The sequence below is a fragment of the Mastomys coucha genome, unplaced genomic scaffold (genome assembly GCF_008632895.1).
Source record: "Mastomys coucha isolate ucsf_1 unplaced genomic scaffold, UCSF_Mcou_1 pScaffold9, whole genome shotgun sequence".
Lineage (NCBI taxonomy): Eukaryota > Metazoa > Chordata > Mammalia > Rodentia > Muridae > Mastomys > Mastomys coucha.
This window is the reverse complement of record NW_022196915.1, coordinates 44,029,172-44,043,644: the sequence shown is the minus strand read 5'-3', so window position 1 is coordinate 44,043,644 and position 14,473 is coordinate 44,029,172. Positions and strand designations below refer to the sequence as shown.

The 14,473-nt window shown below is 39.2% G+C and overlaps 1 protein-coding gene across 4 annotated transcripts in view; it reads right to left on the bottom strand.

Moving 5' to 3' along the window:
- Window positions 1–14,473, bottom strand: part of Ift88 (intraflagellar transport 88) — a 100,985-nt gene that overhangs the window by 32,292 nt on the left and 54,220 nt on the right. For all 4 annotated transcript variants that reach the window (XM_031361175.1, XM_031361173.1, XM_031361176.1 and 1 more), the window contains exons 16-20: window positions 10,720–10,806; window positions 8,961–9,147; window positions 6,947–7,055; window positions 6,155–6,305; window positions 5,109–5,224 (exon numbers count right to left, since the gene is read on the bottom strand). In XM_031361175.1, coding sequence (XP_031217035.1) covers window positions 5,109–5,224; window positions 6,155–6,305; window positions 6,947–7,055; window positions 8,961–9,147; window positions 10,720–10,806 — 650 coding nt within the window. The remainder of the gene's footprint in view (window positions 1–5,108; window positions 5,225–6,154; window positions 6,306–6,946; window positions 7,056–8,960; window positions 9,148–10,719; window positions 10,807–14,473) is intronic.

The window sequence follows — 14,473 nt, the reverse complement described above, 5'->3', positions numbered from 1 at the left end:
AAAAAAAAAGACTTGAGAGAGAGAGAGAACATTTCAAGCATGTAAGCAATGAAATATGATAATCTTATCCCCATATTCCCCCTCCAACCTTCCCAGGCCCCCCATCAACACATCCCACTCCCAACTCCTATGTTCTGTTAAATACCTCACTGAGTCCAATCTGCTGTCCATGTGTGCATGCTATGACTTGCACTCTCCAGTGGGATGGAGATAAGCAACCCTGCATATGCGTATCAGCAGTTTGTATACCACCTTTGAAGAAAAAGTCCTCAAAACCTTTGCTGACTTTTGTCACTGGTGAGTTGCAGAAACCCTTTATATATTGTGGGTAACGACCGACTCTGTGGGCTGCTTTTCTACTCTTGTTTCATTTGATAAGCAGAAGATTGAAAATTTGATGAAGTCTAATTGTGTGTTTTGATGTCATTTCTAAGAGTTTTGCCATACTCAATGGCATAAACAATTTTTACCAAGAATTTTGTGTTTTATCATTTTTAGTCTTACATTTATTTGGTGTGGATTTTAATCCACTTTAAGTTAATTTTTGTTTATGGAGTAAGATAAGGTTCAATTTTTTGTGTGTGTGGTTGTTTTTGAGATGAAGGACTGATTTGTAGCCCAGCCTAGCCTCCAACCTCAATCCTTCTGCCTCGGCCCCAGAATGCTGGGACACTGGTGTATACCACCAGCTGGTTTCAAGCTTTATCTCCCTGTCATGTAGATATCTAGTTTGTTTTTAGTTGAAAAGCCTGTCCTTTCACATTGCATGGTTTTGATGCCTTTGTAGGAAATCATCTTCCCATGGATGGGAGAGCTAATTTTGGCTTCTTTCGTCTGTCTTTCTAGTCCCCTTTAATACCACACTATTTTATTATGGCATATGCAAGCACATATTGAAAACAGGAATTCTGAGTTTCCTAACTTTGTTCCTTTTTGAATGGACTATCTGGAATCTCTAGAGATTCTTTATGATTATTAGGGTGGATTTCCTATGTCTGTAAAAATATTATGGAGAATCTGGTAGGGAGAGCCTTGACCTTAAGATCACTCTGTACTGTTAACAACACTGGTCTCCCAATCCATGTATGTGGTGTCTTTTCACTCTTTTATGTCCTTAATCTCTTTCAAGAGTGATTCACAGCTTTAAGTGCATGCTTTTTAGCTACATGATTTAATGAATTCTTATTACTTTTTCTTTTCAATTCTTATTATGAATGGTATTAGTTTTACCAATTTCATAGTTGTCCTTTTGAATTATTTATTCAAGTCTACAGAAATATGAAAAGATTTTCATGCGAGTTTCACATACTATAACTTCATGTATTGTTGTATTTCAATTTTGTATATATATTCATCAAATTTTGATATGTAAGATCACCTTTATGATCAGAGATTTTAGATTTAAATATACCATCTATTGTCTTCTGGCCTTCAAGGTTTCTGCTGAGGACTGTGCTTAATTTTACCCAGCATGCTTTGTGTGTCATGCTCAATAGTATGGCTAGCGTGTCTCACTGGGAGTCTCTTGGGTTTTTCCCACTAACCGTTCACTGAGCTCTGTAGACTCACAAAGCCACAACCTTTCCTCAAATGTGGGAGGTATTGGCCACAATGTGTTTCAGTAGTCTTCCTGCTCCTTTCTCTTTCTCTTTTGGAGCTCCCACAATGCATATACTGGTCCTCTGATGGTGTTTTATGATAACAGCTATGATGGGCATATTAAGTAACAATCTCTAAAACTATAAAATAATAGGATTGCATTGAACAATGGACCAATAGGAGTAGAATCCCTTTTCTTTCTGCCCTTTTCTGAAATAGGGTTCTACACGATAACCCAGAGGTTGGCTTTGAACTTGTAGAACATCTCCTGCTTCAGCTCTCAAGCACAGGATTACAGCCATGAGCAACTATACTCAGCTTAGAATAGTATTTCTTTTTTATTTTAATATTTATTTATTTATTTTATGCATATGAGTATACTACTACTTTCTTCAGACACACGAAGAGGGCATCAGCTATCATTACAGATGAGCCACCATGTGGTTGCTGGGAATTGAACTCAGGTCTTCTGGAAGAGCAGTCAGTGCTCTTAACCACTGAGCCAACTCTCCATCCTGGAATAGTATTTCTTAATATTTTAAAATGTAATTTACAGATGTAGAAAGAATAAAACAGGGGGCTGGCGAGATGGCTCAGTGGGTAAGAGTACTGACTGCTCTTCTGAAGGTCTTGAGTTCAAATTCTAGTAACCACACGGTGGCTCACAACCACCCGTAATGAGATCTGACGCCCTCTTCTGGTGCATCTGAAGACAGCTACAATGTACTTATTTACAATAATAAATAAATCTTTAAAAAAAAAAGAAAGAAAACAGAAATATAGGCTTAAATCAATTAGAATCACACTAAAAATACTAAATTACTAAGAACCTCAAAAATATAAGCAATACAACCAGGAGAGACCTTCCTATTATAAATATTACAAAAAATTAAATTGAATTAAACCATTTGCCAATTGTCTGTAATATATAAGGATCTATGTGACAGAAGAATGAATATTCCCACTCTGTAAAAGTTTATATTCTTATGATAGAGGCAAGTTTTATACAACAATAAATACTTAGCACATATAACTACAATTATTATGTATCAGTTGAAAAAAATTTTCTTACACATGACTTAGCACACCAGAAAGGGAATTACAGTGTACAGTACAGAAAATACATGATCAAAATTATACAGAAAATATAATTATTGTACACTGAATGCCTCTGTCACATAAAGAACATAGGAACAGAAGCAATTGAAAGTAAATGCAGGGGGCTGGAGAGATGGCTTAGTGGTTAAGAGCACTGACTGCTCTTCCAGAAGACCTGAGTTCAATTCCCAGCAACCACATGGTGGCTCACAACCATCTGTAATGGGATCTGTTGCCTCCTTCTGGAGTGTCTGAAGAGAGCAATAGTGTACTCGTAAACATAAAATAAATAAATCTTTAAAAAAAAGAAAGAAAGAAAGAAAAAAAGAGAGAGAGAAAGAAAGGAAGAAAGTAAATGCCGAGAGAGCCAGGGAGAGAAGTATAAAGGGACTTAGCGTGAAGATACTCATCTTCAGACTGGAGAGATGGCTCAGTGGTTATGAGCACTAGCTGCTCTTTCAGAGGTTCTGAGTTCAATTCCCAGCAACCACATGGTGCCTCACAACCATCTGTAATGGGATCTGATGCCCCCTTCTGGTGTGTCTGAAGACAGCTACAGTGTACCCACATACTTGAATAAAAATCTTAAAAAAAAAAAAAAGATACTCATCTTCAAAGAAACTGAAGCATAAACACAGAGAGGAACTGTAGAACTTTGAAAAGGATGAGGAGACAGGGAGACACTGAAGACTAAGGGCAGTGCTCATACGGCACAGATTTATATGGCATCCATTTACCATGCCACAAAAGTTATCTGAACAGCTATTCCCAATGAAAATAATGGTTAGATTAACCCAAGAATAAAACTTGGGAGAACAGACAGGGAAGCAAAACAAGAGAGAAAATGGAACTGAGAACACCACTAAGAAAGGGAATAGACATGACCAGTTACACAGACACTCCAGAAAGGCCGTGCTCAGAACTGAATCCAGGAGGAGACCGAGACTGAAAGAGAGAACATGGGGAAGGGGACTGAAGGCTTCAGTCTCACCAGGGAGGCCCACTATAAAGTAGGAAGCATGGGTCTCAGAGAGAGAAGTTATGTTTGGACAGCTACCTCATGGAAGAGGGTTTACTGATGCCAATGTGGTTAGCATCAGGTAAGATCCACACTGGCTAACTGCAGAGGAGCCTCAGCTCAGTGCAGTTAGTGCAGTCAGCGTGGGTGAGGCTGGAGTGCTGATGAAATGGGTAGGAAGAGGAACTGGATGAAGGGGTGGCTTGTCACACCTTTCCTTTTAGCTTTGGAAAATAATTTATAAAAAATAGAAAATTAGAAAAATAGAAAAAATGGAAACATTTGTTTTAATAAAGCAGACTCTTCATTTAATTAAGCCAATTTAATCTAAAGTATATTAACCTTATGATAATAAGGAAGTTACTTAACCTCATTATTGTTTGTTTATTTATTACACTTATTTCTTTCTTTATCTGTGGGTCCTAGGGATTGCCTTCAAGTGTCAGGCTTGCTGGCAAATACTTTCTGCCTGCTGAGCCATCATCATCTTGCTGGCCTCTTGATTCTGGTTTTGAGATAGGATCTCACTCTTTAGCATAGGCTACTCTCAAACTCATGGAAAATCCTCTTGCCTTAGTCTCCTGAATGCTGGGATCCCAAGCCTGAGCCACTAAACCCATCTGGGGATGACTATGATACCATTTTTATAGGATACATAAAAATCAGAGTGAAGGATGGAGCCATGTGGAGTGCGCCTTACTGAGGAATGTGGCTAGGCTACGGTATGATTAAGTATAGTAAATCATAAAGATGTTATTGAACTAAAATTATTATGCTAATATTGGTAACTAGTTTTATAGTTATCAAAACATTTATATGAAACCAATGTAATAAAAAGTAGTTGCCTAATATAAATTCTACATAAAAATTACTTAAATCTCTGGGCTTTCCACTATCCTTTCAATAACTCTAAGTTACAGTTCATCTCATAATTTAATATGGCTGAAGACAAAGCAGGATATCATACATTCATTATGTTTGAATCAGATATATGAAAAACATCTGATGTGAACTTAAAAAACCTAAAAAACTTAAATTTTAAAAGTTTAGCTTTTAATATTCAGTGTACAGCAGCTGTAAACTAAAACCAACACACCTCCCTTCTATTAAGACTCAGCAGTAAAACTGTCCTCACTGAGAAAGCCACTTCTGACTTGTAAATGAACTCTATTTGCTTTCTGAGGAATGAACAAGGAAAACAGATAAAGCTCCTGTGCAACAGAAAATATATTGTCACAATAGAGACAAAGAGAAATGAACAAAATACAAGAAAGTGAAAATAATTCATTAAGATATTTTCATGAATTTATTAGGCTTACCAGATACTAACTTTTTAGGGATAATAATAGTCTTAATGTAAGATATTAACTAAATATAAAATTCAGTTACTTACTGTATAAGGGAAGCTCTTTCAAAGTACTGAATGGCTTTCTCGCAGAACTGCGTATCAATGTAATAAGCTCCAAGCCATTCAATGACTTCAATGTTAGAAGGGAAATACCTGTATGACTAGAGAAAATAGAGGTGACAATTCAGCTTCAGTAGCAATACAGAATACACTTCTAATTAATTTATCTGTCAGATGGACTAATTTATAAAAAGTATGAGCTATGCCAGGCGGTGGTGGCGCAAGCCTTTAATCCCAGCACTTGGGAGGCAGAGGCAGGCAGATTTCTGAGTTTGAGGCCAGCCTGGTCTACAGAGCGAGTTCCAGGAAAGCCAGGCCTATACAGAGAAACCTTGTCTTGAAAATCCAAAAAAAAGTATGAGCTATTAAAAGAATTTTATAAGTTTTAAAACTATACAAGACTTAAAAAACTTAGGCATACTCGATAGTTTTCAGTTATATATGATCTGAGTCATAGCAAATATTTAAAAGAATCAGGTGATGCAAATCATGGTTTAAGAAAATGAGTTAGGGGCTGGAGGGATGGTTCAGCAGTTTAAGAGCACTGGCTGTTCTTCCAGAGGACCCAAGTTCAATTCCCAGCAAAGAAGTGCTGGCTCACACTGTCTGTAATGAAATCTGATGTCCTCTTCTGTCATGCAGGAATACATGCAAATAGAGCTCAGACACATAAATAAATAACTCTTTTTTTGTTGTTGTTTTTTGAGATAGGGTTTCTCTGTGTAGCCCTGACTGTCCTGGAACTCACTCTGTAGACCAGGCTGGCCTCGAACTCAGAAATCTGCCTGCCTTTGCCTCCCAAGTGCTGGGATTAAAGGCGTGCATCACCACTGCCTGGCAATAAATAACTCTTAAAATGAGTTAGTATTTTTCATTTTCATTAAAATGAATCAAAACTATAGTTTAAGAATGTTTTGTTTTAACTAAATCATTATTAGCTCTAGACTAAGTCTTTGTAAAATGTTAGGGCCTGTTCCTTTAAAACCCATACAATGTCAGAAACTGGAAGAAATGTGAGACAGCACACCTACCTCGTAGTAATATTGGAATGCCTGGGACTTGTCTCCCTCACTATCATATAACTCTCCCAGTTTAGACAGGGCTTGGGAATCAGTTGGGACAACGCTGATCAACTGCATTAGCCATTCAATAGCTTGATTGGGATCTTCCATTAACTCATATCTTGGACAATGTTAGTTAAGAAATCAAAGTGTTTTTCCAATATAGTAAGAGGCATTAAAAACATTAACTCGTGCCTGCTTTTCTAACCGTGAGTGGGAAAAGCAAGAACGCTAAGTGTTTTAGCAGCTGATGTGACAGCAATGCTCCATATGGTGCATGCGCAGAGATCCAAGCACAGGCTCTCACCCTGCACACACAGCACACAGCCACATGAGTGCTGATGAACAGGCCACACAGCACTGAAGAATTGTGAGTAAGGTTTTCAGAGAGCTGCATTCTCTATTTCTACAATACTAATTTGTCCTCAATATCCTACAGGAATCAGAATTAATACAATGCTAAAGTATTTAGTTCACTTTCAATCAGAGCTATGTATACTCAAAATGTCCTCAATTCTTTCAATTATTTTTTTTAAATTAACTAATTTTTTAATTTTTAAAAGTTTTTGATTTTTTAAGTTTTAATTTTTAACTAATTCCTCTTGGGATTCAAATGATCTTTTACCAACTGAACTACTTATAGCAGTTTAATCTGTTAAGTTATTCTCATCAATTATCTCAATGGCTAATATTATTTAATAATTAATATTTAATTTCCAATTGAGGGAATTAATCATGTCGTTAAGTTTTCAAGTGAGATACACATTGGCTATCTGGCAGAGAACTTGAGCGCTGTTCCGAAGGATTGCATGCAGTTTCAGGAAGGAGTCCAAGGCCTCGTCCAGACGGTTTAGCTTCTTATAGGTGAGGCCTGGAGAAGACAGAAAGCAGCAGCCTTACTGGACAATTGTAGTCAACTCGGCAGGATAAATATTTAAATATATGCAAATATTCATCCCCAAGAGAAAATGAATGTGAACTGGGGATTCTTAAACAAACAAGAGGAGGTGAGATTTCTCCAAGCAGATAGATGCGCTACAGGCATCGCCAGTGAGTCTTCAAGTGTGTGTGGTGGGGGAGGGGAGCACAGCAAGGATAGCAGACACAAACCAACAAGTGGACTCAAAAATGGAATAAGTACTTCACATATGTGTCCAGCTACAAACATAATTAATAGACATTTAATGTCAGCGAGATGAAGGGATAAAGGTGATGCTTGATTGTTCATGTTGGGAACAAGTGTAGGTCCTTACTTAATTACAAAAAAAATCAAAACACACAATAGTAGAAGCGAGGTTAGGAAGATCACAGGAGTGGGGACAGAGAGGGTAACGGAACTAGGGAGGTAAATATGATAGAAATACATTATGTTCATGCAAATGTCATGGTAAAACCTATTATTATGTATGATTAATACTTACTAATAAAGTATTCTAAAAATTCAAAATTGACTTTTAAATTACACAGGAAAAATAAAGCTGTAAGAATCTAAAACTGTCTAATATTTATAAAGTAAAAAAATCGGCCATCTAACTAGGCATTAAGCCTAGTTAGGCCTAGGAAGGCCAGTGTCCTCCTCTTTCCTAGGCAGTAAAGCCCTTCAAGATCTCAAATGCTACTCACGCGGTGCTCCATTCCATCTTGCCATCTCTCAGCAAGGTGCCTCAATTAGCTACTTCTTCCCTATTGCCACACCTCATCTCCAGGGTTGGCAGTCGGCCTTTCTCCCTTTTTGCCTTTCTGCCTTTCTCCCTTTCTGTCTTTTTTTTTTTTTTTTTTTTTTTTTTTTTTTTTTTTTTGCCAACAATCAAAGGGATTGCAGGCTTTTTAAGTAGGTGCTGGGGATCAGAATTCAGGTTCTCTTGCTTGTGTGGCAGCAGCCATCTGCCCAGCGCCCTCTCCCCTAGCTTATAAGTTTATAAGACCAGTTTATAAGACCAGACATCCAAAGAAAAGTAACAACATAAAAAAGACAAGAAAAAAGCAAAAAATACAAACAAAATTCATAATCAAGCAACAACACATGCAGAGAGAAACATAATTTAAGAGAAACACCAGTAACTAAGAAACAAAAGTCCAGTATTAAAGACATGTACTTCTTTGGAACACCTTGGAAGTAATAGTGCCCATATCTGGCAACCTCTGAAGGACAGGAAAGGGATGAGGTGGGGATGGGCCTTGTAAAATAGTACAAATAAAACAAACAAAATCTGAGGGCTGAACAAGTGGCTCAGCAGTTAGGAGCACTGCTTGCTCTTCTAGAGGACGCAGGCTTGGTTCCTAGTACCCACATGGTGGCTCACAAACATCTATAATTCCAGTTTCAGGGGATCTTACACCCTGTTCTAGCCTCTGTGTGTTCCAACCACACACATGTTGCACAGACAAGCATGCAGGCAAAACACCCACACGCATAAAATAGAAAAAAAGTAATAAAAGTTCTGAGGCATATTCGGCATTGTTAAAATGTGCCAAACTGTGGCACTAAACAGTATATTTGACTTTTTTTTTTATAATTAAAAAGAAAGATGGGTTTTTTCCTTCTACCTATTTGGGAAAAGTTTAAAAACATCATCCCATATCATCAGAAACTTGGGGACATAATCTTCTAACTGTGATAGATATAGATATTAAAAAAGTCTTCTCAGAGAGCAACATAACACTGACCCAAATTTTACATAGCTTGGCTTTTGAATTATCAACTCCATTTAGAATAATCTGTTATTTTTAAAAGAAGGCCGACCATTCCTTAATGCAATCTGCCTGTTGAACTTACCAATGTTATAAAGTGCTTCAGTACAAGAAGAATCATTTCTTAGGGCCTCTTTATAGAACTCAGCTGCTTTCTCATAATCACCATTTGCAAAAACCGTATTCCCTTTATTAGTGAGAGCTGATGGGTTATATCTATCCGAGTTCACAGCTAAATCTGCATAGCTGCTGGCTTGGGCAAATTCGTTTTCCTAAATGAAGTATAAAAGATAGACTTCATTTCTTCAGGTCTCTTCAGAATGTTCAGAGATTACTGAAATGATTTTCTGAGATTATAAATGATGACTTTCTGAGATGATAAACAATGATGAACAAAACAAATATCTTAAATATCATGGGTTTCCCAGGGTATGTGTAGTTGTCATGTTCAAACAGCCAAGCTTCTCATGGATGGCTTCCCTAGTCTCATGGTTTGATAACAACAGCATTTTTATGTAGGTGGTTCCATGTTCAACGCCCAAACCCGTGTCCTCATTTGCTGTGCACTGTCTTCCCACCTGAAGCACTGAAATAGCTGGAAGGGCCTCAGCTGTCCCCTGCTTTGCACCTTGCTGCGTCACCCACTAGGTGCCTGCACTTACGCCTATGTACTGCCTTCTCTTTCTCTCTCAGCCAGAAGCTCGATAAGGACCTTGTCATCATCCATATGAGGCCTGTGGATCCCTTATTTCACCGTGGAATGGCCAGGTCAGCTCAGTGAAACTCAGAGCCCCTTTAAAATGCTCAGTTCAGTGGCAAACGCTCCCCAACACTGGGCAGTTACCACTGTTGCCTCCCTCCTGGAGACTTTCTTCTTCTCCACAGAAATCCTGTGTCTATTAGCAGTGAAGCTCTCCTGTCTCTTTTCCCAGTCTCTGGAAATCTGTATTCTTTCTATTTTCCCTTCCTATCCTGGACACTGGATGTTAAGTGGGATCTTTGTGTATGGCCACTTCTACTTGGTGTGTTTGTAAGGTACTATGTATGTATTAACAATCTGTTGCTTTTAATGGCTGACTAACGTCCACATGGATGGATATACCACATCTGGTTTACCCCTTTGTTGCTGGGGCATCCTCAGGCTGCTTACATTCACCTTTTGGTTGTTATGAATAATGATGCTGTAAACATCCATGTGTGAGTCTTTGTGTGCACTCTAAACTACAACTTATATAGAAATTGGTGCCACAAAGTAGAATGCAACTGTGAAAAAAACTAAAATGTATCCCGCTATCTTCTGGACAACAAATAGAACTCAGAAGACGGCTGCCGTGAGGGCTGCAGGGGTGGGGAGCTCTGTGGAACCTGCAGAGGTGGGAAAGAGCTGCTAACTGAGGCTGAGTTAAGGGCAAATCAAGTCTGTAGTTGGAAGGCAACTGGCATACATAGCGCCCACCTACTTTCAGGAGTCCCAGTGATTGGCATCTAGTAGGCACTCAATGAATGCGTGTTATGGATGGTGCTCTGCACCTTAAGTACTCTGCAACTTAAGTCACTTAAGTGCTACCTGCAATAGCACTTGCTTTGTCACTAACATGATGGGTCAAATGTCTCTAGTTCAGCTGTCATTCTCTGGGGCCTTCCTCACTACCAGTCTCCCCTCATTTCAGTCTTCTTCCTCGTGTCTGAAAACTCAGCCCCTTCTGCACTGTTAGTCAAGCCCTTGGTGTACCTTGGTCCACTTACAGTCTGCACCAGCCTTCTTTGGAGGCCTCTTCTTAGGCAGATTTAGGAATGCAAAACTATCATATGAACAACCCTTAGTTGTAAAAACTCAAACCCACCAGATAATACAGGAAGGAGAGGTTGGTCGCAGCTGCACTCTTCACTCTACTGTCCTTCTTCTCAAACATTTTCAACGTGTCTACAGCCTAGAAACAGATTGTCTGAAGTTACTACCACTGCCATACAGCAGTATCCAAAGGTGTGGCTGGGAAGGTTCTGTGTGGAGTGGAAGACAGAAGCATAGGAGGAAGCTGCAGTAAACTCAAGAAGACAGTTGGCAAGATGAGAACTTCATTTAAGATAAGAACTCACTAAACAGAAAAGGCAGACATTCTGTAACAAGAAATAAGAACTGAATTTAAGAGCATATAGATGGATTCAACGGAGGATTAAACACAGCAGAAGAAAGGACAGGTGACAGGAAAAGGCTAGCTGTGGACACTGAACCCTGTGAGTCAGAGAAGTTTCCTATTCATCCTGCACAATGGCTGGGATGAGACCTCATACCTTTGCCTGGCACAGTCCAATTTCTTCCTGACAGAATACACTGGGCTCTGGTTGCAGCTATTACATACCAATCTATAAACCATTTTCTAATAGTGAACAACCAGAAAATTTATATAAAACTCTATAAACAACTTGGAAGGCACTGGAGAGTTTGAGGACCAACCAAGATCCTACAAAACATCCTGAATAAAGCACAGCTAAAGGACAAATATATTTTAAGAAAGATGTTCTTTAAAATGAATACAAAAGAGAGGCAAACACGGATAGGGGCTTCTATAAATGTAAATGGGGTGCTAAGAGAGAAGAAAAATGGATGGCTGAATAGTTTTCAAAATCAATAATAGACAATAATTCTGGGAATGTTACCAAAATATCATCTAAAGTAGATAAATATAACTTCATTTTCAAGTCCTGAGAAATGAAAGTACACGTTTAGCCACCTGCCAAGTCTGATATAATGCTATCCAAATGGCATGCAGAACAGTCAGGCACCTTACATGAACAGTGCATGGAGACCCATGCATCAAAACGACTTTGATATGAGAAGGAGAAAGTGAAAGGGATAGTGGGCTTTATTTTCATCCTTTTAAAAAAAGCATACATTTATGCTTGGCATCTTGGTGTCTCCTATTCATGGCAAGCACTTGTGTCAAACAAACATCCTTCCTCATTTTACTGCTGCATCAGCTACACCTGCTGCAACTAACCAGACGAACTAGATTCTTAGGAAGTACCAGCCAGCAAGCTGATTCAGGGTTAGTTAAGAGTATGAGTTTTTAAAAGCGGATTCCAAGGCTGGAGGTGTCCATCAGAGGTCAGTACCTATCGAGAATGTATAAAGATCTTAGTTTGATGCCTAGCATCACAAAAAAACCAAAACAACTAAATTTCACAATTTTGGTTCCCATATAAGTATGCTAGTATTCTTTTAAAGGGTTTTCATGGCCTTAAAAAACTGTCAGACGTTCCTAGACTAGTCTAACACAAGATAGGAAACATCCACACATTCTATCCTGCCTTTTCAAGCTAAGGAAGGAGGATAACAGTAAGTTAGAGGCCAGCGTTAACTTTAGAGCAAAACACTGTTTCAAAGACAAAACAGTGCGCGTGCACACATATGCCAAAACCAACCAAACAAATCACCAACAACAATGAAGATATTCTGAATGAGAGGAGCAAAGTGAGCAGTAGATGACAAGATATGAGGTAATTTTAACTTAAGAGTGCTTATTTAAAATTTTTTTTTATTATTTTATATGTATCAGTGCTTTGCCTGCATGTATGTCTGTATATCACTTATGTGCCTGGTGGGAGGCCAAAAGAAGGCATCAGATCCAATGGAGCTGGAGTTACATGTGCTTGTGAGCTGCCATGTGGGTGCTGGGAACCAAATCCAGATCCTTTGGAAGAACAGCTAGTCTCTTAACTGATGAGCCATCTCTCCAGCACCAAGAGTACTTAGTTTTGGATGAACAGTTATAAAACATGAACTATGGCAATGTACTATTAACCTTTTCTAAAAGTAAAATACGATTTAAAAATAAAATGCCAAGAGAAAATAGATAAAGAAAATTTTCTCCAATGTGTCATCTATAGCAGTATACTCCTTCATACTCATAAATTATTTTTCAGGTCCCAAGATCACTCCAGCAAGAAAACAGAGACCAATCAATCTGTCTGTCTCATAACACATTCTACTGCAATAGAATTTATATTGACTACTTATTTGCTTGTTTGTTTGATAAAGGGTCTCATGGAGATCAGGTGACCTCAACTCACCAGTAGCTGAGGAGATCTTGGATCTTCCTTCTTTCCTTCCTTCCTTCCTTCCTCTCTCTCTCTCTCTCTCTCTCTCTCTCTCTCTCTTTCTCTCTTTCTTTCTTTCTAGATTTATTTATTGTTATATGTAAGTACACTGTAGCTGTCTTCAGACACACCAGAAAGGGCATTAGATCTCATTTGGAATGGTTGTGAGCCCCCATGTGGTTGCTGGGATTTGAACTCAGGACCTTTGGAAGAGGAGTCAGTGCTCTTAAACTCTGAGCCATCTGATTCTCCTGGCTCCACCTCCTCAGTGGTGGGATTACAGGCATGAGCTACTGAGGATGCTTTTACTAGTTTTCCAAATGTGTGTATATACTGTCCTTGAGTGGCTATGTGCATGTGAGTGCAGGTCACTAAGGAGTCCAGAGAAGTATCATAGTCCCTGGAGCAGGATTTATGGCAGTTGTGAGCAACCAGATGTGAGTACAGGGAACCAAACTCAGAACGTATGCCAAAGAAATACATGCTCCTAGCTCCTGAGCCATCTCTCCAGCCTGATAGTGGTGGGTTTTTTTGTTTTGTTTTTTGAGACAGGGTTTCTCTGTGTAGCCCTGGCTGTCCTGGAACTCACTCTGTAGACCAGGCAGGCCTCAAACTCAGAAATCCTCCTGCCTCTGCCTCCCAAGTGCTGGGATTAAAGGCATGCTCCACCTCTGCCTGGATCCTGACAGTGGTGTTTTAATGGGTGATGGTATGGCGGTAAATTGACAGAGCAGATATAAGAAGTTTTTAGAAGGTTTTAGTGCTCTGTAAATGCTAAAAGACGTAAACTTAAGTATGGAGAATTAACACATGTAATCACCCACTTCTTGGTTCTGTAACATATCAATCATTTTATTAGTACATGGACACGGGGTCACCTTACTCCGTTCTCGTATTCTGAGTAAGGGGTATTCTCCTTGGTCTCTGGAGAGCAACTACTCCTTTATGCTGTCTTCAGACAGAAAGAAGGTTCTTCATTAGGAAGAAAAGAGAAAGCACAGGCTTAGACAGTGTGTGAGAAAGATGCTGTGGTTTTCTCTGGGCCTTGCTGTCTGAGTCAAACGAAGTGTTAAATTACAGGTACACGGGACACTAGCCATCAGTTTTATAACCTAGGAAACCAAGTGTTCTGCTTGTTCTACTTTGGTATCCTCTCTTTGTCTTAAACTCAGTGGTCATCTGCTTTTGTCCAGCTCTGCTCTCCTTGAAAGGCTGACAGTGCTCCACCCCATCCTCAAGACAACAGGTGGCAGCTTGCCAGTGAGGGAGCCCAGAGTTCTAAGCCAGTGTCTAGCATGGGGAGCCCATCTGTCGTAAGAAACATTTGAAACAGCCTCAAGAAAAGCTGTTCCACAGGACAAAGTGGAAGCACATCAGACTGCTATTTGGGCTCCCTGCACACATCGGCTTCTACAGGCCTTGGCACTTTGCAGAGCAATCTGAAATTTTAAGGCCTAGACCAGCATAAGGTTTTGCAATTTTTTTTTTTTTTTTTTTTTT